This window comes from Lissotriton vulgaris, chromosome 4_1 (assembly GCF_964263255.1).
Source record: "Lissotriton vulgaris chromosome 4_1, aLisVul1.2, whole genome shotgun sequence".
NCBI classification, from domain to species: Eukaryota; Metazoa; Chordata; class Amphibia; order Caudata; family Salamandridae; genus Lissotriton; species Lissotriton vulgaris.
In genome coordinates this window covers 1,474,587,454-1,474,611,269 of record NC_141691.1, presented here as the reverse complement: position 1 = coordinate 1,474,611,269, position 23,816 = coordinate 1,474,587,454, and the positions used below count along the sequence as shown (strand labels likewise).

Below are 23,816 nucleotides of genomic sequence, written 5' to 3'. Positions count from 1 at the left end.
TTGGTCTGGCAAAAAGAAGATCTCCTAGACCAAGTGTGTGCTTGGTGATGCCCTGGTGCACAGTCCATCTTTTTTGATGTGAGAGGGCATTAGTCGGGGGGTAATCGCATAGCTTGTTTTCTTGCACATTATGTCTGTGCATTGTAGTGTTGTAGTCCTCTCAATTGATTTTTAAATGGGAAGCATTAATGTTGAGATGGAAACACTTTGTGTACAAGATTCAGCTGTTAAATGGCATGGAGTACCATGCACCTATATGTTGATGTGTGTCTGTTATTTAGAAATACTTTTCACCACTTATGATTTATTTCAGCCATCCTCCTAAACTTCACCTTCAAAATTTTTCAGGATTTCTAATTAATGTTCCTCTCTAATAACATACTAGAAATGAGTAACAGTATCTGCATGCTTTTTCTCAAGGGATCCAGAAAGCCAAATGGACAGCCAGTCTCAAGAAGTGTTTAACCTGACAAAAGAGTCACTACTTCAGGGACTGACAGATGAAGATGCTGAACTTCAGTATGTATTTATAGTGTTCCTATTTACATTATATTCTAGATACCTGCATTGGCAATACTGTTTTCTCACCAATGTTATAATGTTCTGGGCTGTGCAAAGAATCAGTATAATAAAAAAGTAAACAAGAGCATCAGATTCTTGTACTAAAAAAGGTTTTATTTTGCATTCTGTGTTAATGCCATGTTGAATGCCACTGTGCCAGACAAAAAAAATCCTATGCCAACATCTCCAAATGTTGATTGGGTAGTCACTGATACTTGCCACCAATACATTATCCTAAAAGAATAGGCTTTGAAAGACATTAAATAGCTAATTTCAGTTTTTGGTATGTACTGGAGGTTTTGAAACCCATTTTCAAATCCTGTTTTCACAATGGACAGTCACATTATTATTATTGCTGTTCGTTTCCACTGGACTATCAATCTTCTCTTTAACCTCAGGCACTTTTTACACAGGCTTCACGCGTGATATATGTAGTAGATAAGTTTACAAAGTGTTTTGTTCTTTGATAATAAACATCTGTGAAAATAAAAAATGATGATATCCATGATGTTCAACTAGATTGACAGATGAGCAAGTTTCAATATTGATGCCAGAGTTTGCTAAAATTCCAAGATCAGCTGGAGTTGTCACCACAAATCTAAAGCCAGCCTCTGAAATAGAGCAGAAACTCTACATGTGACAATCTGATAGTGGATAAAGACTTTCACTAGAGCTGCACCAGTATGAGGGGAGAAGATAAGAGCCCTCAAAATTCAGGTTGGATGCAAAGAGAGAGGTGAGTAGCATATAGCAATATTAGCCCCCAAACATGGGCAAGGGACAGGCATTTTGAGGCATGACGAAGGAGGGAAGCCCTCAGGGCATGAAGACATGCTGCCTTCATCCAACAGTGTTTGACATGGCTGTTCTAAAAGATGATGTGGAAACATGAGGTGGTTAATTTAGATAAAATACATTTTCAGGTGATGTTGCCATTTTCAGTTTTAACTACTGGGCCACAATGTACCTACCCTCAATTCCATGTTACACAGTTCCTTGTTTCTTTTAATTTATTTGTTCCACAAATGTAGTAGCATAATCAGATGTCAAGAAAGTATTGTGCTGCCTTTGGTAAAAATTCCTATATTTAGTGCATCCTTTACTGAGGTTGTGCAAAGTGAGATTCTAAAGAAAAAAACTAGCTTGTTTTGAATTCTATTGCTAATTGCAAATATTTAAGTTTCCATCCGCACCAAACCTAAAATAGTCTAAAGTAGTCAGATTTTAATAAATTAATTAATTTTATTATTGTCTTTGTTACAGGTTGATTGTCAGAAATTTCTGGAGTGATGAAACTAGGCTACCAACTGGCACCTTTGATCGTATGTTGGCTTTGCTAAGCTCATTGTACTCTCCCAAAATAGAAACTAACTACCTCAGTTTAGCCACAAATCTGCTACTTGAAATGACCAGCAGGAGCCCTGATTACGTTCGGCAAATGTTTGAGCATCCTTTGTCAGAGTGTAGATTTCAGGTAAGCAATGAACCAGAGATACTTCTGAATGTAAAAAGAGTCCAATCAACCACTTTAAAATCACTATTCTTTTCATTTTAAGGACTATGTTATAGATTCAAACTGGCGTTATCGCAGTACTGTTCTCACACCAATGTTCGTGGAGACCCAGGCTTCACAAAGTGGCAGCCGGCACAGAACACAAGGTGGATCGCTTACAGCTCAAGGTTCACTAGGAGGCCAACTGAGGGCCACACAGCTGCAATATGAATTCACTCCTACCCAAAATGTTGGTGAGTTCATATTTAATTGGCCCAAGGTCAGATGTAAATGCTAATTTTCCCATATGTTAAATGTTTCATCATTTATACCCGCTAAAAATTATACTATTTATTTTAAATGTCCCATCACCAAATGGGAGCATTCAGAAAAGTTTGCTTATTTTTGTCGACCCCGTTGAGGCATGGAAAGGGTTGTCCCAGAGATACAAAAAGTGGTGGATTTTGGGATTAGAAACAAAATGGGTTTGTTCCACCTCCCATCCCCCATTTGTGACTTTGTAGTAGTGTTCCTCCTTGAAGAACTACAGTGGAATTTTGTCATTTCCTTAGTGCTCTTTCTGTGTCTTGGTTCCTTGTTTATCCTGTTCCCATGTATTCTGGTTTTCAGCAGACTTTTCTCTGGTTAGGGATTATCTTTCAGGACTGTAGTGTTGTTTTTACGTGTTGGGCATCTTTATCACTTACATCATGCCATCTCCAATTGTTAATCAGTTGTCCTTGGGCTGGAAAGTAACTCATTTTATGTATGGCAGCACTGCCAGGTGAGGTGATATGTTGGTTACAGTCAAACTTAGTTCATCGTATGAATTGTGGGTTGTTAGCTCCCTAAACATTTAGAACACAGGTTACTTAGTTGACGTATCAGGAACCAAGGTGAGTATATAATAAAAAAGAAATAGTGGCGCTCTGGTCTTATTTCGAGATTCTTAATCTACAAATTGTCAAAAGGCATTGTGTCATCACAGTTATGAAATTGTCAGTAGAACGATGACGCATTTATATATAATATTTTTCCATTAGAAAAATACAGAAATAAAGTGCTTTGTGATGATCCCACCTTGCCAAGTAGAAAGAAGTTTCACACACAGTGTATACAAAGGGTAAGCAAATGACAACTTATTGCTTTGTGGACCACTTGCTTGGTATAGTCTCAACACGCCTAAATCCTATGAATTTTCCTTGTCGGAGAACCAACCTGTGTGCCTTCTGGCTTTTTTCTTTTTGCCAGATCTGCCTGCTCTTTTCAAATTGCCTGTTGTGATTCATTTAATGACAGGCCTAACTCGTGTTTCCTCTTAAATCCTTTGCCATGTCCCAAGTGGAAACTTAATTTAGTCCACTCATTTATTATGTGTACACCATTTAAGCCCATGCATAGTTGCTCCTTGGGTTCTAGCAATCAAAACAGTCATTACAACCTCCCCACACTACTATAGTCACAGACAAATTGGTACTAAGGACTTAAGCTGCCTTCCTTCCAAAGAGGGAATTGCCCTTTCATGTTGGACAGTCAATAACATTACCTTGAAAGGGAAGGAGATGCTAGACCCCGAAAGGTTCTTGTGTTTTTACATTGAGTACATGAAAGAACAACGTGTGAATGGCCAACTCTGTTCGCTGCTGACAAGGAAGTTATTAAAGTGATACAAAAGAGAACTCTGTTTATGTGGATTGTTCTCTGCATAACAATATGCTACTCAGTGACCAAGAATGAATGGCCAAGGCTGCTACGAGAGTGTTAGTGGATACCTGTTCAGGGCATCTTTCAGGCTGTGACTTAGGCATTGGTGCCTACATTCACTAAGAACTGCTCCCTTGACCGCCACATCAGGGGAGACGGCCATTTCACCCGCTCTATCCTGCACAATGTTTTTATTGTAGTCCAATCCTAAAATATTCTGCCATGTGGCTGATACAGCTTTGTTACCTATCCTAATGGTGAGGAATTTGTAGTTAGAAGTATAACTAAATAAGAAAAATGTTATTTCCCTTCAGCAATGCTCTTTTTGGTGGATACTCTATTACCTCAGATAATTCACTGTTCTTGCACCTCATCAGTCTGTGAGGTGGAGATCAGCTCATCGTAAAAACATAAAGAAAAGATCCAAGTTAGTTATCAACAATTTCTTACACCTTATCCTGTTCTGAGGACTCAGATGAAGAAATTAAGAAACTGACATCAGTGCGCAGGGGTAGTATCTATATGTGATTCTGCTTCATCACTTCAGAGCAGTACAAGATCTCTATGGAGCCACACGGTGCCATCTCGCAGCACGCGGGAGTCATTGGTAAAAAAATCTCCAGATCCTGTTTGACTTCTAGGAATATTTTAATTTTTTTTAATTCTTTTTATTATGATCAGTATCAACATGGCATAAATCTTCCAGATGGTATACATACACATTGTAAATCAGAAAAGCACATCCCCAATACATTACTACATTGGGAGTCAGTCCAACATATTTGTAAACAGTACCCCTCATGTTATTCACGCCTCCCTCCCGAGTGTTCCTCGTCCGTACTCTCATCTGCCTGTTCTCGTGGTGGTTCACAGATATCTCCCCTGAATTTATTCCGCGCCCCCCAGATCTTGCTCCATTTCCGGGGACAGCCGCGATTAATGAACACCATTCTCTCAGTTACCATGGCCGTATCCATGTCTTTACACCATGCGGCGAGTGACGGTATTTCTGCTACCCCCCCCCCCCATTTTTGTGCAATGTTGCGTTTAGCAACCATTATCTTCAGCCTGGCCCAGACTTGTGCTGGACGAGATAGGTCATTTGGCTTCCATACATTTAACAAACATCTCTTCGGCTCAAGTACCAACGACACTTCCTCTGTTTGCGATATTGTTGTCAACACTTTTTTCCAATAGTCCATAATCTTCTTGCATTGCCATATGGTGTGATAAAAAGTACCCTCCTTCCCACAGCGCCTTAGGCAGTATGGGTGCGATGTTTTACCTATCTTATACAGGGTGAGTCTGGTGTAGTAGGTTCGATGCAAAATTTTAAGCTGTACCAGTCTGAGTCGTGAGGGTATACCCACCTCCCGCGGTGAGGCCAATGTCTCCTGCCACTCTGTGTCGTCAAGGTCACCTACATCGCAAGACCATTTGTCCCTAAGTGGTATCGTGGGGTCCGGCAGGTTGTTAACTAACTGTCGGTAAGTGAATGATGTAGCCCCACTTATGCATTTGGTCTGTCAACAACCTGTCCTAGAGAGGTGAAGCTTCCAGGACTTCGGCACCAGGCGGTAGTGCTGCTGTCAGTGCATGTTTTATCTGCGTGTATCGAAAGATTTCAGAGGGTGCCAGTTCATATTGTTGCTGGAGGCGCTCAAATGTAATTACTTCCCCCTTATGCCACATGTCACCTACCGTGGATATGCCTATGGCGTCCCATTGATCAAAGCCTTTACTATTCCTGAGCCTTCCCACTGTTTCGTGTCCCAAAGAGGAGTGAGTTGGGTTATAACCCCTTGCCGGCCCCATTTAACCTGTGCAGCATGCCATATGGTGACTGTATGTTTTGTGGGCCCTATTAATGCAGGGGCTTGCTTTTTATTGTAAAGGGCAGACCGCATACTTCCCGTTCCCAATACAAATCTGTCTGCCTTAAATGCAGGGTCTGTTTGAGGGGCATGTATCCACTGGTTAACCACCTTTAACTGCGCCGCCCGAATAATATAATTGTATGTTCGGGAGAGCTATCTCACCATCATACCCTCCTCTAACCAATTTGGCCTGTGCTATGCGCCGGTTTGTTTCCCCACAGCAGGCTGGAAACCTGGGCCGCTATCGCTTTAAAGTAGCTTGGTGGTACGAGAAGTGGCGCATTTTCCAGCGCATACAGAAATCGTGGAAGAGCCATCATTTAAAAAAGAACTGCCTTTCCCAGCAGAGTTAGCGGTAACATCCCCCAGTGTATTGCATCCCGTTTTAGCCTCTCTAGCAGGGGCAGCAGGTTTCTTTTGAAGAAGTCATCTGGGTTGGCTGTGATATAAATACCTAAATATTTAAATGCACCGTCCGCGATCTGCAGCGTGCCATCTCTAGGAAGTTGTGGTGGATGGCCATGTAGTATATACAAGACAGATTTGGACCAGTTTATAGTGTATCCCGACGCCTGTCCAATGAGCTCGCATATATTTAGGAGGACCAGTATGGAGCGCCTGGGAGAGGCCATATATATAACAAAACGTTGCCGCATACAGGGAGATGCAGTCTTCCCATCCTCCCGCCCATCTGATTCCTTGTATCATTGGCTCCCACCTAATCCACGCCGCCAGCGGCTCTAGCACCAGGACAAAAAGCAGAGGCGACAGGGGATAGCCTTGGCGTGTGCCCCGTGCCAGTGTAAAGTCGTCGGAAATGTGCCCATTAGCCGTAACATGTGCTACTGGTTTAGTGTATAGAAAACGGGCCCATGCGCAGAATTTAGGGCCGAAGTCCAAGTGATTAAGTACAGCGAACAAGAAGGGCCACTCAACCATATCAACTTCTAGGAATATTTTAAAGGTGAGATATTTGCAGTTAGGTAAGTATCCATCAGAAAGGGCATTACAAAAGGAATGTAACATGTTTGTCTCATGGGTCTAGAAGATTAGTTTCGAATTCAGCAAGTAATACTCTGTAAATAAAAAAGGGTACCACCTTCCTCTCAGTCCTAAATATCTATAGAACTTTCGGGATAATGAAAAGAGGTGGTTTAATGGTAAGGTAGGACCAGGACTGAATGTAGAGTCCCCACTAATCTACTATAACATAGAAAGTGTCTTTTGATGACTCCATAATCTCTTGCCAGGCAATGGAAACTCATTAAGATCACCTAATGTCAGAATACCATAGTCACTCCGCTCAACTAGATCCTCATCTGTGAGAAAGGATCATCTTTCTTGCATTGGTATGCCCCCACTTTTTTCTGAACTGCTGATGTACTTTGACTGAGTGTGCCCTGGGCTCCTGCCAACCAGGTACCCAGGGTCTGTGTTCCTTCCCTAAAACTGTATTGAACTTAAAACCCAATTGGCCTCTCTGGCCACCTATCAGTCCCTAGTAAATGGTACCCTAGGTACCCAGGGCATGGTGACCAGAGAATACCCCTAAGGGCTGCAGCACTTATTGTGCCCATCTTAGGGGCTCTGTACCCTGACACCCACACACTACCTTTGCAGGCTGAGTGTCTAAGTACAGAACTAAACAGAGTCGACATGGCATACATCCCTGAGTGCCAGGCCCACAAACCCACTGCCCTGGCAAACATTAGTCACCCCTCTAGCTGGGTGCCCTATGCCAGTGGTGTGGGCACAGGTGCTTGAGCCTTGTGCCCCTGCAGTACCCAGGGCCATTCCTGTGCACTGTAAGTGCAGTAATGCCATTAATAGAATATGGTGCTTTGGAGGTTTTCATTACGAACTCCACAGCACCATAAGGGCTACACTGAAGACTGACAAGTTTGAGGATTTAATGTAAAATGCACCACAGAGGGCATCTTAGAGATGCCCCCTGAAAACTAACCTACAATCCACGTCTGGTCTGAGTAGCTGCCCAGGCTTCCACACAGCAGACATGTTGCTGGACCCCTGGGTGGAGAGCCCCTCGCTGTCCAGGGCCTGCAACAATGCACATTCTGGGCGAGGTGCTAGGCCTCCTCCCCCAGGATGGGCAAGGGGAAGCTTCAAAGGCATGCTGCCTTTGTGAGCTTCTCCAGGCCACTTGCTGTACTCAGCAACTGGCCCCCACCAGTTCTAACCCCCACTCTGGTGGGAAGACTTGCGGGGAAACCCTATGTCAGGAAGGGGGGTGTGCCAGCCTGTGCCAACCCCGCCCCTCAGGTGGGGGAGGCGAGGTGAAGCACAACCCCGGGCTCCAGCCATCTTGAAGATGGGAAGCCCTGCCCAATCACAGCTAGGCTCCTGCCCCCCTCCCACAGGAGAGGAGCATGCTAGGGGGTGTACCCACCCCAGGACAGGGACTATTGGTCCCTGCCCTTGCCCTACCTGTAACGCCCCTAAACTTAGTATTTAGGGACACCCTGACCTTCCTTCCTCAGATCCCGATAAAAAAAGAAGAAAGAAGATCAAGAAGAAGAAGACCCGCCGTGCAGCAGCTAACAACAGGATGACACCAACTGACTTGGCCCCAGCCCTACCGGCTTGCCGACCCCGGAACCTGCTCCTGCTTAATCCTGGCGACTCCTGTGAAGAGCAACATTGGGACACCTGGAGGACCTGCCTACCTTGACCCTCTTAAAGACTGGAACTCCCATAAGCAGAGGCTCTGCTTCAACAACCATACCCCTGATGCCAGCCAGGAAGCACAAGACCAACCCACACTGCACCCGCCGAGCCCGGCCCGTGCCCAAGTGATCCAAGACCACGAGGACGTCCCCCCGGCGACTGGGATCCGAAGTCCAGTGCCCAAAGACCCTCCTCGATGAACCAGACGACACCTGCAGCCTCAGAACCAGGGACCCCTCCAACCGCGACCAGCTGAGGGTAAGATTTTCCGATGCTCCCACAGTCGCGTGGCCTGCTAGCCATCAGCCACCAACCGCAGGCCCCCTGCCTCTCTTTGGATAACATTGGGCCTAACTACCTCTGCACCCGGCTGCTCCTGTGCCGCTGAGGGTGTACCAACTGTACCTACCTGACCCTGGGGGACCCCTGAGTTTATGCCTAGAACCTTAACTTCACCAGTCGAGTACTCATCTGGAAACCGATAACTCACTTACCTGCCATAGGATAATATTGTCTGGTTTGAATCTTCTAAGTGTGAAGTTTTGAAACTCTAAAATAGTCCTATAAAATCAGCCGAATTCCGAAGTACTTACCTGTGATCAGGAGAGAACCCAGTACTGTACCTTGTAGCCCAGTACTGAACCGCAAAAGTAATCCTAACCGGGTTTACTAGGAACCTGAATTTTCTTCCTAGGAATCCATTGTCTGCTTTTCTGTGAAATTTCTTCGGTGTCTACTTTTGAAAACTTGAAATATTCCTTAAAAATCGTATCAACTACTGAAACGTAATTACTTACCTGTCTTAAGTAGAGATCCCAGGGCTGAACCTAGGAGCCCAGTACTAGATTACAAAAGTAACGAGGACATAAATTACCTGTACCCTGAATTTTCTCCCATTAAATAACATTGCTAGATTTTCACTGAAAAGTTTCTAAGTGTGAACTTTTTAAATACCTTTTTATTCCTAAAAAATCATTGCAATAACCAAAACGTTTTTACTAAACTGTTTCCAGTTTAGACCCCAGGAATGAATCTACGATCCAGTCCTGGAATTACAAAAGTAATCTACAAAGTAATCAACTGTATTTGTGTAGAAAAACCCATCGAGCTCAATGCTAAATTGTGTTTAGAACTGTGTTGCCTCCTGCAACCCCTGTACCTATTGTATTTACCAAGTCATTACCTTTCTACAAAGTAATTATCGGAGATCACTCATTATTGAGAAAAGTATATTTTTATACCTGTTGGTTCTAAAAATATAGCAACTATATCTTTTGATATAAAAACAATTGGCGTGGAGTTCAGTCCTTGAGTGTGTCAAACCTTTTGCTGACTGAGTGTGTACAAGAAATGCTCTGCACTGTCCTCTGGTACTGCCTTACTGCTCAACCAAGCTACCACTTTTGAGAGTAAGGTCAGCCCTGACTTTAACCTCTGTTATACCTCTGGGATTTGTGGTCTCTATACACACTGTACCTTACTTTGGTCCAGTATATATAGAGCCACTTTCTCACATCATCCGATTCAGCATTCAGTACTGCTATCAGGACTCACGGGCATACATAGCTTCCAGTGTCTCCTACTTTAGGAATCGTACCCAGCAATGTTTGACCACTTGTAGTATTTGTGGGAGCTGTTTTCATGTTCATATGTATGTGAGCAGCAGGGCCATTATGTCAATGAGGCTTAATTTACCCGTCACCAGTTGCAATTAACTTACAGGAGGGACTCTTCAATCTTTCTGGTCAGCCACTGCAGCTGTGCTGCAAAATATAGGGCTTGCAATCTGGGGTTCACAGCCCCTCTTCTGAGCATAGTCCTTGGGATGTTTCTTGCCCTTTGTCTGGTGGTGTCCCATATAAGGGTGAATAGCAAAGCATTTCATTGTTTAAAAAAAAATAAACTGATATACATTTTGGCAAAATAGTATTAAAGGTCTAACAGCAGGACTACCACCTTCGATAGTGCTATCCAACCCACAGTCAAGATAAGGCGTGTATTCCAGGCTCAGTTATTCACGATTAAGGCTCCCTGTTTTCCATTTTTCCGGATTTTTACAGATAAATACAGACAGAAAACAATGAGTTTTCTGCCTGCATTTATTTTTAAAAGTGGATAAATACAGAAAATTGTGCTTCTTTTAAGTGACTTTCCGTGCTGTCTTTCATGAATTATAGGCGAGCAGCTGAGCAGATGGATAGCATGGGAAATTAAAAAACGGGATGACATTTCGTAAAATAACAGCATATGACAATATACACTTATGGTAAAATGCTAGTATTTACCAGTGAATGTATTGTCATGTAATATTTGGCAGCTTAATTAGCTGAAACGCAACAGACATCAAAGTATGAGTGCGCGTCTATCAGTAAAATAGATATGGAAATGTACAGTTTTGTAACTTTATTTATACGCAAAACACAAAATAAATATGGATAAATACAGATAAAATGGCCCAAAAATAAATATGGATAAATACAGACGGAAATAGGCTAAAAATAAATACCATAAAACCAGGAGCCCTATTCATGATACATGTATAAATGGTCTACCCCCAATCCTACCACCACATCTGTGGCAAGGAAGGAGATCTGTGTGCCCAAATAGCAAAAGGATCTTGACTCTCATGTGAGAGTTGGTATCTCTGCCAATGAGGGCATTGGCACTTGGGTGGGTTTGGATTGGGAACACACACAACTTAATCTAATTAACCAGCAAACATACACAATGCTGATCTCTTTTAGCACTATTGCCACTTGACTAAGCTCAATGGCAGCATCTTGCTAGTAACCAGGATGTCCTCTGCATAACGGAAGCAACATGTCTCACTCCCAAAATTGTGATACCACTTTCTTTACACATTGGGCGTAGTATGTTCCCCCTGTCCTTTTGTCATTAATTATGTCATTATTAAAGAGATTATGAGGCACAGTGGACACTCTCTTGAGTGGTTTCCATTTTAATAGAATAGAGATCAAATACTATATGACCACTGCAAATTGTGCCCTCCTTGAGGTGTAGAACAACGTACTCCATCCCAGAATCTTCTGCCCAATTCCTACCCTTTGGAGCACATTTCAAAAATATACTTCCTACTAACTGTATTGAATGTCTTTTCTAGGTCTGCAGCAGGGGTAGTTACTCTATCAAGAACATGTAACACATTTCAGATTTTTTGTGATGTATTCTTGCAAGTGACAAACCCATTTTGATCTGGGTGGACTAGAATTTGTAATAACTTTAAGAAGGCAATTTGGCAAAAGTTTACTAAGGATTTTACTTAGGATTTTATAGTCCGTGTTTAACAATGACAGTGTCCTAAATACTGTTACATCATGTCCTCAGAAAAACAAAAAAGTAATAGGTGGATTGCTTGATTTAATCGCAGCCAGTGATAATTACTGTGCAGTGTAATCCAGTCCCTAGTTATTTTTTTACCACCATGTTACTTCAGACAGGAACCAGCCTTATGCAAATCAACCACGGCCCTGCTCCAATAGAAACAGTTCAGCCAGGACAGCTCTGAGCATAGCGCAGGCAACCCCAAACCAGTTTCAACCTCTTTGGTCCTCGTCACTAGGATGCAGTTAGAGTCCTATGGCACAGTAAGCACAAGAGCCCAATCTGGGCATATGGCCCATCTAAGTCCATCTTTAGCGGTATATGAGCCATTGGCGACTCTGAGTAGAACCAGTACAAAGAAAAATGCTTCTGTGCTACTCAAAAACGAATGTTCCATCTGCGAGATCGACATACCACCTGTGTCATTAGGTATTCATTCTTTCCCAATTTAAGCTGGGCTATTTACCTCCCGAGACTAGTTTGAGCAATATAGGGCACATGTTTTTAGGTTTCGCCTGGGGCCGGAGCTCCTAGCTCCGCCCGGGAGAAATCTATTGTCCCTTCAGTGTGGGGCTTAGTCCCGCCCTCTGTTCCATTGGCTAGCTCCATAAATGGAGGCTAGCCATTGGAACAGAGATCTGTCCGTCAAGGCCGGACCAGATTCGGGGGCGTTTCTGAGATTTTTTCCCTCTCCACCCTTTTTGCATCGTCATCGGGCGGTGGGCGTTTCGTTGTTTTTTTTTTTGTGTTTGTTTTCGTCATTTCATGCCGACCACGGCCGCCGGAAGAAGTCCAGGTGAGTGCGTTCCTTTCCCGCCCCCCCTCCCGCTGTCCGTTCCTTTCCCGCCCCCCCTTTCGCTGTCCGTTCCTTTCCCGCCCCCCCTCCCGCTGTCCGTTCCTTTCCCGCCCCCCCTCCGGCTGTCCGGGTGCCTGCCCGCCACGTTTCTGCTGCTTGTTTCACTAAGGTCAATGCATGCTGAACACTTCCTCTTTCATCAAGCTCAGTGCGGGTTCAACGCTTAGTGTGCACTCAAAGCAGTGTGTGTGTCCCAGCGCCGCACTTGCTGAGGAGAATCGCCAAAGAATTAAATAAAACTCTCCTGACACTGGACCTGCATTGCCGTAGAAACCGGCTTTCCCTTTACGATGCGGCTTTCCCTTTACGAAGTAACGTGTGATTTTCGGACTGTGTGGGCGTGTGCATGAGCAGTATGTTTACTTCCTAAAGAGGGCTGTGTGCCTGTACACTGGACCTGCATTGCCGTATAAACTGGCTTTCCCTTTACGATGCGGCTTTCCCTTTACGAAGTAACGTGTGATTTTCGGACTGTGTGGGCGTGTGCATGAGCAGTATGTTAACTTCCTAATGAGGGCTGTGTGCCTGTACACTGGACCTGCATTGCCGTAGAAACCGGCTTTCCCTTTACGATGCAGCATTCCCTTTACGAAGTAACGTGTGATTTTCGGACTGTGTGGGCGTGTGCATGAGCAGCATGTTTACTTCCTAATGAGGGCTGTGTGCATGTGTCTGTATCTGTGTGGGAGTGACGTGAGCAGTTCTGTTAGTACTTGTTACTAAAGGCATGCGGAGTCGGTTCGGGACGTTATAGATGACCCATCCGTCCACTCATCTCTCGAAAGATATCAGGCACACCACCATCCCTTCATACTACACTGGAGTATATGGCAAGTACGTTTTTTTTTTATAAACAGCGCAAACTCAACCTATCATGAGCACCAGTTACATTACAGGAGGACACATTCATTTTTGGTAGGCACGGGGAATTAAAGAGAGTTGCCCAGATTCACAAGATGGTGAGCCAGCGCCAAGAGTCCAAACTAGTTCCCAGCTCCAAAGTGGGCAGCTCTGGCCTAAGTCACCCCTTGAATATATAACGTGTTCCTTGTGTTTGTGATATGCTAATTGAACACCAGTACACTTTGTAAACAAAACATGCAGTTGTTCGCATAGGGCCGGGCATATTTTAGTGGGGACGAGTTTATGATGCGTTTAAAGTGTCTGGGCGCTCAGCTTACGTTTACTGCTCATTGGCCACTTTGGCTGCCAGTTCCTCTGAAGGAATGTGCACCGTAATAAAACCATTAATACAAATGCTGCGTGTGAATGCCTGTCACTAGCATCAAAGTGGACAGAAGCTTAAGAGGCGCTTTAGGTGTAAATACTGCAGTGTTGTGTTTGGTATAGGATTTAAGATGCAATATTAATTTTTTTTGTTTAAATCTTGTACAGATATTGTATTGTTTGCTAAGAGCTGATTTTCGATAATAATGTTTTGAATAAACACAACCTGTGTGATGAATCCAAATTAGAGATATTCAATATTGTCAGTGACTCAGCTGAGTTGGAGGGTGCGGGATCCAAATTGGGTGTCTCCCTGGCCCAAGCAATACAGAGAGTGTTACTGATTCTTACTCATCTAGCTGGCTAACAGACATGTTGAAATGCAATCATCTTATCCCCAAACGTCATCAATTTTTGAAAATAGCCATATGTTGCTATCAAATACACATTTTCTTTTTGAAAAGAGCAAACAAAATGACAAAAGCTTATTAAGAAAAAATAAAATAAAATAAAACCTATTTTGCCACAAATATCTTTTCATTTTTCGGAAATACACATTTGACAATCAAACTTCAATTTGTCATTTTCATCACATACTCATGCATCACTGCCACACATGAATGCCATGTATCACTATCTCATGCCATGGAGGTCTACAATATGCCAAGAATCATCATGCTTGGATCAACATTAGACCAAGGGTGGGAATCCTGATGCCATGTGTGCCAACAACAAGAAGCAAGTAATTGCCACGGTTATACCTTGGCCACCACTATACTAGGTTGAGCAACATCATTCAGTGGTGGAAACCAATATTTCAAAAATTGACATCAATATGTCAGAGGTGGCATTTGCCAGCGGTTGCCATCATGAAATTGATTCTCACATTATGCAAAGCATTTCCACCTGTATGCCATGGCCACCAATACCAAAGGTGGGAACCATCAATACGCTAAGAATTCCAATCAATATGCCCGGGACAACATTTTGCCAGGAGTGGGAACCATCTTTTATATTGAAGCCCACAATAAGCAAATAATGAGTGCTAGGGAGTGAGAGTGACTAGGCAGTGCTAGGGAGTGCAGAGTGACTAGGGAGTGCTAGGGAGAGCTAGGGAGTGCAGAGTGACTAGGGAGTGGAGTGCTAGGGTGTGCTAGGGAGTGCAGAGTGACTGCAGAGTGCTAGGGAATGCAGTGGACTGCAGAGTGCTAGGGAGTGCAGAGTGACTGCAGAGTGCTAGGGAGTGCAGAGTGACTGCAGAGTGCTAGGAAGTGCAGAGTGACTGCAGAGTGCTAGGGAGTGCAGAGTGACTGCAGAGTGCTAGGGAGTGCAGAGTGACTGCAGAGTGCTAGGGAGTGCAGAGTGACTAGGGAGTGCTAGGGAGTGCAGAGTGACTAGGGAGTGCTAGGGAGTGCAGAGTGACTAGGGAGTGCTATGGAGTGCTAGGGACTGCTGGGTGACTGCAGAGGCTAATGGCAATGTAAATGACAATGCCATTTATTTATTTCAAAACCAACACATAAATACAAATTTTGTCATTTACAATGCCAATAGCTCTAACTTTTCCAAAGGCAAAACCATTGCATTGTAAATGCTTGTTAAAGAATGCCTTCAGCTGAATTGGATGTTAGCAAATAAGTGCAGCAGGTTTGGCAGCATCGGCATTCTATATCACCTAACTGTTGTTTCATACAACTTAGCAACCACTAGGCCATTGTTATCCTGAAATACAACCTCAGCGCTGTCCTGAATCCTAACACATCAGGTACTATACCAAATCGTCCTGCAGCTGCTGCAGGGGGAAGTCTTAAACCATATTAAAGTCATAGCAGAGGTTACAGGGAGCAGTGTGGACACTGCAAACGCCATATCTCAGTACTAGAGTTATATTGTGGCTTGGGTTCTTGATTTTTTTTTTTGTAAGACGTTTATTAGCATTAGTAAGCAGTACACAACGTGGAGCCTACAACCCTGGGGCCGGCTGCAACACGTCAATCAGTAAGAATAGAAATTATACACAGCTCTTCAGTCAATAACATCAGATCCGGTAGCATAGAAAGTATTGTGTGCATCACGCGCATTAACATTTCGTATTTACATTCAAATGACGTCTTGTTTTTTCTTTTTATAACAAAAGGAACCAAATCAATAGACTCAACAGTTCTTGTCCGTTTTACTCAGAAATTCCGTAGTATTGACGAGGTATTATTCCGGTATCCGCAGCACAGATACATATGATAGTCTAATATAGACCCTATGATTATTTTTTACTTGGATGTGTTTTGTTGGTTCATGTATTCAATCTTTCGATACATGGATGTACATTGCCCAAATATAACGGTATGCATCTTTCCAAATATCATTGCATTAGAGAAGTTTCAGTACAGGTAAGTAATGCAGCCATAGTGTATGCGGAGTAAGTTCTACATTTGTCAAGCCCTGTAGTAATGAGGCTAGAGCAGCTCTGCTCTACAATATAGCTGCGTTGTACTGGATATTTGTCCGGTTGTAGGGCAATGTATTCTCAGGATGTTGTGTATTGGCGTCCTATAGGAGGTGGCATGGGTGTGTGACTCTTGTGGGTATCCACCTCATGTCCGGCTGACAGTGTGTAGTGTCATTTGGTGTATCGTATGGTCAGGGATATCGCATGATGGGTGTGTCTAGACCTCCCGATCAATACAGTCAGTATCTTAACATGCATGGCAGTTGAATCCGCCATATTAATTCCCAAACTAGTTCCAATCGGGGAACAAAGGGCCCAAAAAGGGGCAATCAACCATGAAATAGTGATACGGATGTGTCGAGTGCCACTAAACGTTCCCCGAGTGAGACGAGGAAGGAAGGAAAAGTCAAACGAAAAGTTTATGCAGAAGAACAAGGGGGGGGAGTGTAGGGGAAGTGGGGTTGTGGGGTGTGTCAGGGGGGTAGTGGCTTGGGTTCTTGATTACACTAATTTGCACCCTGGTGCTGTTATCAGTGTTCTAATTATCTAAATGATTTAGTATTTCTGATGGATACTTGTTACTGTGCATATTTGCAGACGTCAGACTGTATCGGTAAGGTTCAAACAAAATACTCCTGTGTGACGGTATGTGGTGCCATACAACCCCACATTAACTTATTTCTGTAGTGACAGTGGAGCCACATATAAGCACCACTCATGCGTGTCGACATCCTTTCCTTTCTTTCCCCGCCTTTGTATGCGGATCTAGAGCTTGCTCCCAACTTTTTTCATGTCAATTGCCTATTTTTTACTGAAAATTCAGTTTTTTACCCAGTGTGCAAATATATGTCCCCTCCTATAGAGTTTAAGCTTGTAGGGACTGTAACAGACCCCCACAAGGTGTTACTGTGATGTTTGGGTTTAGCGCGCAACTCTAAGCCCTGCGAGGAGTGTGTCCTTATGAATCCCTAGGCTATTCAGGAACATAATGTGCAGCTGTACATCACAGAACACCAAAATAAGTCACAGAAATCCCACTCGAAGCTAAGGGCATGGACCCGTTCCCGCAACAGGTCCTGGTCATAGTCCAAGTTTTCTGGTAGGCTGAAGTTTAAGTAGAAGCAGAAGACCGCCAAAGAGGATTTGTCTCAGTCCAGATACACAGTGCATGAGAAGTCTCAGGGTTGTCAGGTCTGATTCCCTGTCCCCCAGCAAGGAGCTGATTCTGCAACTGATCTCGATGCACCCCGTGTTTCTGGCGTAATTAGTAAAGTTAGATCTGATTAAAGTTCTTTAAAGAGGCCATGTTGCAAATCTTTGGCACTCTTCAAACTCCCTCTGGTGCACCTTCGGGCCCCAAGGATCCACAGATGCCTCCACTCTGGTTGCTGACAGTGGGTCTTACCTTTCCACAGTGTGTGCCTCCTGAACCCTTCTTGAGTTCTGCTCCAGCACTAGAGCTGACTTCCAGCTCGGCACAAAAGTCCATGCTGGTCCCTTTGACATCGACCTTGACGCTTCCAGAGGAAGACCATACCTCAATAGTGCTGTCCGACTCCAAGCTATTTAGTCTCTTCCCCAACTGAGGTCACGTTCTGAATCCATACCAACTCACCCAGTCCAATCTGATTCAGACAGAACTATGCCTTTGTCTGAGAACTGCACCCCAGCACTCAAACAGCTTTTTGGTTCCAGCCTTTGGAGATGACAATGAAGTTGAGGGGGATTATTTTATCCCACACTGTGATAATGGCATTTTGTACTGAACTTGTAGGAGGTCAGTGGAATTTAAATATCTTGGGACGCTGTGTTTTTCCCCTGGGCCATCAAAAGATAAGAGTGCCTGCTTTGCCATGGTAATGAAATAGCAGCGGATGTATTAGTTTTACAACTGTCAACTATGGAAACCAAAACTAATGTATTGACCAATGGTTTTCAACCTGGACATCCTGATCTGAACCCTTGCTGCCATTCAGTGAAGCCCTGACTGACATACTTATGGGCACATAGTCTAATCCTTGCCCCCATCAATTGGTGAACAGGCTGATACCTGGACACTTCTTGACGTAGCACCCTACACCAGAATGTTTCGCGGTTGAGGCTTTCACCTGTAGGTTGAGCCCTAAGTCATTTCCTACAACTCCCCCAAACAGAGAGTTAGAACGAATTGAGGCACTCGGGGAAACGGATTGTTTTCTTCGGCCAGCCTAGCCTTCCGGTCAGTTCATGCCAGCTGTTTGCTGGAGAGATATTCCCATGCTTCATAGGACATGGCTGGTGAGATATTTGCAGCAGCTTTGAGGCACATCAGGCCAACCTGGCTCAAACCATCAAGAAAAGTCAGGATGCCTCAAAATATATTATCCGCTCTGGGCTGGATACTACTGATTGCTTGGGCAGAGCAGTTTGAACTAATGTGGTTCTTCCTCAGTACACTTCGATAGGATCCACAGGTTTCTCTGGTGACGTACAAGTTTCTTTGATGGATATGCTTTTCAATGGATCTTGCATATTTGACGAGAATTCTTTCACATGTCTTTTTTAATCTATTTTTTGTTATACATATATATAAAAAAATTGCCACACAAAAAACAAAACATTGTACATACAAAACTCAAGGGTCCAACAAAAAACTCCTAAACCTTTTCCGTGCCCATCCATTTTAACCTGGTTGCAATAAAATATATATATGTACACAATCCGAGGGGAGGTAATCCTTTACACACACAGAAACAGAGGGGAACTACTCCACTGTTCAGACCATATATTGTGTGTGTCGTTGTGAGAAGTGGGCCTGGTATATGCTGGGGGAAGGGATCACTTGTCCTGAGTAACCAGGGTTTATTCTCTATTCGTTTCCGGTGCCGATAAAAAACCCTCATTCACGTACCAAGGCTCGAATGGTGGTATATCTTGATTCACCGCCTTTTTGTTAGCAACGTGACAGCATCATCATAGGTACGTGAATGAGGGTTTTTGATCGGCACCGGAAACGAATTGGGAATAAACCCTGGTTACTCAGGACCGGTGATCCCTTCCCCCATTGATTTTTTTGATATTAAAACTAAGGAAGCTGAAAGGATCACTGACTTTTCCTGCCACAAGCCTTGGCAACTGCAACCCAAGGCTTAGGTGAGGACCAGCTACATCCTGGGGACTCTCCAAGCAATGGAGAGTCAGGGCACGTCTGAAGCAACCAGGAAAGCCCACGGAAGGTTAAAGACACCTTCACAGGGAACCACAGGCCAACGGACCAGGTATCGTGAATGGACCTCGAGAGGAATCCCAAAATACCAGCCCGCGGAACACTCGAAGAGTGTAGGCGGGTAATCTTCGGTGGGAACACTGCTCGGGTTCACAACTACAAGTAGACCAAAGCACAGCCTCAGGGGTCGCCGGAAAGCATATGCTGCTGCAAAAGTACACTGTGCACAGGGGTTCGGTTTGCACTGTCCCCACGAGGGATACGGGCCTCCGAATAGCTGAGAGCACAGATCAACCTCAGAGACCACGGGAATCCACCTCTGTGTTGCAGAAATCTTCGGAGTCCTCAGGAGCTTCGTAGATGCAAACCGGTCAGATGCGTTTAGGTGTCTGCTTAGCAGGGGAGTAACTCCTTTACTCCAAGGGAGATTCTTCAGTCGTCCAGCGTCGTGCAGATCGTCGAAGTACTTGGTTTCTGTAGAAGAGTTAGGCCAGGTAAAATCTAAATCTCTGTAGTCAGGGGTTCCTAATTTACACCCAAGGAAGGGGTGGGACAAACTCTGGGGACCCACCTATGGGAGGGTCAGGAGAGAGGTGGGGCTACACGCATGTCTTTTGTCCAGTTTCGCGCCAGAGGAGGAGCAAATGGCTCCTGCAACCGGTTTGAGCTGAACTATGCACAGGGACACCAAATGTGCCCCTAGTGCAGACATCAAAGCACTCTCAGGGTGCACCCACTCAGCCTCAATACACTAAAGCCTGTTTGGGAGGTGGTTACTTCTCCCTGTGAAAGGAAACCTATTGTCAAGCCTTTCCTTGCTGGAGTTTCTCTCAGCAGCAGGAGGGCAGACTCGTGTCTGTAGCATCCATTTTGTGATACCAGTTTCTGTTAAGCTGGTGCCGGATGTACCGGTGTCGTCATATTTCTCCCTCTAGGAGGGTGGAATCATACCGGTATGATTCCAAGGTGTTTGACACCAAACACGACATGTTTCGTTGCAGCCGTTTTAAAGTTAGCATTTGCCGCGAGATTATAATGCACTTAGAAGCATATGGTTTGCTGCATCACAAAAACCTCCTTAATATAGGTTCCGAAGGCTGCAGAGGGGCTCTGCTCATGCAGGAGTACCCTCTCACAGAAAACCCAGCACCCTGCCTTCAGGATTGATAAGGCCTGCCATAGGGGTGACTGATAGGTTTATATGTGTAGTGATATAAGGTAGATATAGTGAACCTATATCTAATTAAGGGGTGCATGCACCACCTTTAACAGGCTGCTATAGCAGACCTGTGGTTTTATTTTGAATGGTCTCCCAGGGGTGGCATAATACATGCTGCAGCCCCTGGGAGACCTCTGGGGTACCTATGCCCTCGGTACATAGTATACATATACTAGGAACTTATAAGAGTACCCCAGAATCCAATCTGGAGTGTACCTAAAGTGCATGCAATCAAATTAGAGGAGAAAGCAGCTAAGCTGGGGTCCTAGATAGCAGGATCCCAGCCAGACCAAGTCAAAAACAGTGAAACATCAGCAAAAAGTGGCGGCAACTATAAGAAGCAGATCCTACTCTCCTACATAACCCCCCCCCCTCCCACCCCAAACGTCAGGACATTAAACTAACCTTGACCAGTTGAGTCTTCATGTTCTAAGTGGAAATATCTAGAGAGTCCATCTTCATTTGCATGGTTACTCCCAGGTCTATGTTCCACTGTATAGTCCATCCCTTGTAAAAAAATTTACCACGTCAAAAGTTTGGGGTTTTCACCCTTCATCCGTTTTAGCCATAAGAGGGCTTATGGTCTGTCTGAACAATGAAGTGAGTGCCATACAAGTATGGCCTCAGCTTCTTCAGAGCCCAAGCCACAGCAAAGACCTCCTTCTCAATAGCTGACCAACATTTCTCTCTGGGGGTCAGCCTTCTGCTAATAAGCTACTGGCTGTTCAGAAAAAGATAGTAACATCCTGATACCTTTGAATTGAAAGGCCATCAGATACCAGTTAATGTCCGGGAGTGCTAATCCTCCTTTGAGGAGCTTCCTCCTCAGCTTTTTCCACGACATCCTGGCCTTCTTCTGCCCCCAGATAAAACTGCCTATTCTTCCCTGTATCCTGCTGATATTTTTACTGGGGAAAGTTAATGGAATGGCATAAAAATCTAAGTCAATTTAGGGAGCACAGACATTTTTACTAAATTAACCCTCCCATAGATGGTCAAAGGGAGGTTCTTCCATTTAGCAAACAGATAATCTATATCCTTTTCTATTTTCCCCAGATTTAACAGCAGGATTTTATTTAGATTTTTGACTATTTTGATTCCAAGATACCTCAATTCTTTTACCTGAACAATCGGCCTGGGGTAGGTTACTTAGGGAAATGGTCTTGGTCGAAGGTGGAGGTGGACAGGGAGGCTTTTTTGTATAAATTTGTCGCACCAAGGATTTTCAAGAGAGTTTGGCTTAAGGTTTTGAAATCAGCACTATCTAACTGGTATAAAATTAGAAGTATATGGGGCATGGGGTATTTTTCTGATTTTGACCCATGCATGAAGGACAGCTTAGCGAGACCAATCAAAAGTGCAGGGATAGTTAGATGGTCGGATTTAGTAGACTCAGAGGGCATCTTTCCCAGGGAAATTTTACAAGCTAAGATAGGCCCCCTCTTTTCAAGATTAAAACTTTTTCAATAAAAATCTTGGTACGAGTCAGAAGTGGGGGACATTTCGGGTAACTGGGAATTAGAGCAGTTGCTGCAAGACCCCTGACCCAGGAAGAAAGAGCTAGCTCTCTGGTACACACAAATCCAAGAAGCCGCAGAAGCCAAGATCACCTCCCCTACATCAATCTGGAATCTAACGCCACTCGCCCCGAACATCGAGGAATTATTTGAGTCATCACTGAAGAAATTATATAAATATGTAAAACCTGCCTCCCTGAAGAAAAATTACTTTATTGTGAAAAATCGGCAATATTATACCCCAGCCAAAATCGCAAAATTTGCTCCCAATTCGCCTCCAAGCTGCCCTAGATGTACCCATATCAACGCCAATGACTTGCATATTTTTATCCAATGTCCGGAATTAGAAATTTTTTGGAAAGGTGTGGGGGAAATTTTAACATCTATCTTTGAAACAGATATAGTAGCAGACTTATTCTTGGTGTTTTTTGGTAAGAATGATTCTATAAATGAAGTGCTATCACAGATTCAAAAAGCTCTTCTACTATACTTAATACTATTGGCAAGGAGAGAGATCTGCATTAAGTGGAAAGCCACCGCCCCCACCCCTCTCCCCCCCACCCCTCTCCTCCCCCCCCCCGGGCAGGGAAGACTGGCTAAAAGCCGTCATTAACATGTCCAGGCTAGAGCAAGATACTGGAGAAGATGGTCCACCTAACATCTGGTGGCCCCTGATAAGATGGGCACGACAAAGGCACCTGATCAATTAATAGTTTAAGAACTAAAAGGCTCCTGTCACCAAATTCCTATGATTACACCAGTCCTCAATTACGTGAGGAAGGCCACAGGCCTAGACGGAAACAGTGAGCCAAAGGGGCCCCCAGATGCGAAAGGAATAATTGGCTTGTTAAATTTGTGAAAGTCTTTGGTGAGATGAGGATAAAAATTTTTTTAAAAAGCTACTGGCTGATCCTGACCCTTATCATTCAATTATGATAAAACAGCCCCTATCCCCAACTCAAATGCATCTGTTTGGAGTAGTGAGGACTTTGCAGAATGGGAGCAGTGCACATGGCCTGCTTCAGGTCATCAAATGCCTTTTGACAGCTAACTGTCCACTGAACTTTGGCATTCTTCTTGAAGTTAAGTCATTCAAAGAGGTCCCTACAGATCCATAACCTTTGACAAACCTCCTATAGTACTCAGTCAGGCCCAAGAAAGCTCTGACCTGAGTCTGGGTGGTTGGAAAAACCCAGTGCATGATGGTCTGGATTTTGCTCTGTAATGGTTGAACCTGACCTCCACCAACAAGGTGGCACAGGTGTTCAACTTGACTCTGCCCTATCTGGCACTTGGTGGCCTTGATAGTGAGGCCTGCTTTCTGCAGGGCCTCCAAAACATTTCTCAGGTGGCCCAGGTGATCCTCCCAGGAGGAGCTAAAGACAGCATTAGCATCTAGATAAGCTGCACTACAGGCTTTCAGGCCTGTAAGGACTTTATTCATCAACCGTGAAAAGTTGCAGGTGAATTTTTCTACCCAAAGGACATCACCACAAATTGGTAGTACCCACTAGGGGTAGAACATGCTGTTTTTGGCTTTGCATCCTCAGCTAGTCTGATTTGCCAGTAGCCAGCTGTCAGGTCAAATGTGCTCAGAAATTGGCTGAGGCTAAGCTCATCTGCCCTAGGGATTGGATGGGCATCAGTCCTAGTGACTGCATTGAGACCCCTGTAGTCAACACAAA

At 44.2% G+C, this 23,816-nt stretch overlaps 1 protein-coding gene across 1 annotated transcript in view; it reads left to right on the top strand.

Moving 5' to 3' along the window:
• Window positions 1-23,816, top strand: part of PRKDC (protein kinase, DNA-activated, catalytic subunit) — a 2,818,033-nt gene that overhangs the window by 1,639,188 nt on the left and 1,155,029 nt on the right. Inside the window, exons 56-58 of the mRNA XM_086965729.1 lie at window positions 421-519; window positions 1,825-2,035; window positions 2,118-2,307. Of these exons, the coding sequence (XP_086821855.1) occupies window positions 421-519; window positions 1,825-2,035; window positions 2,118-2,307 (500 nt within the window). The remainder of the gene's footprint in view (window positions 1-420; window positions 520-1,824; window positions 2,036-2,117; window positions 2,308-23,816) is intronic.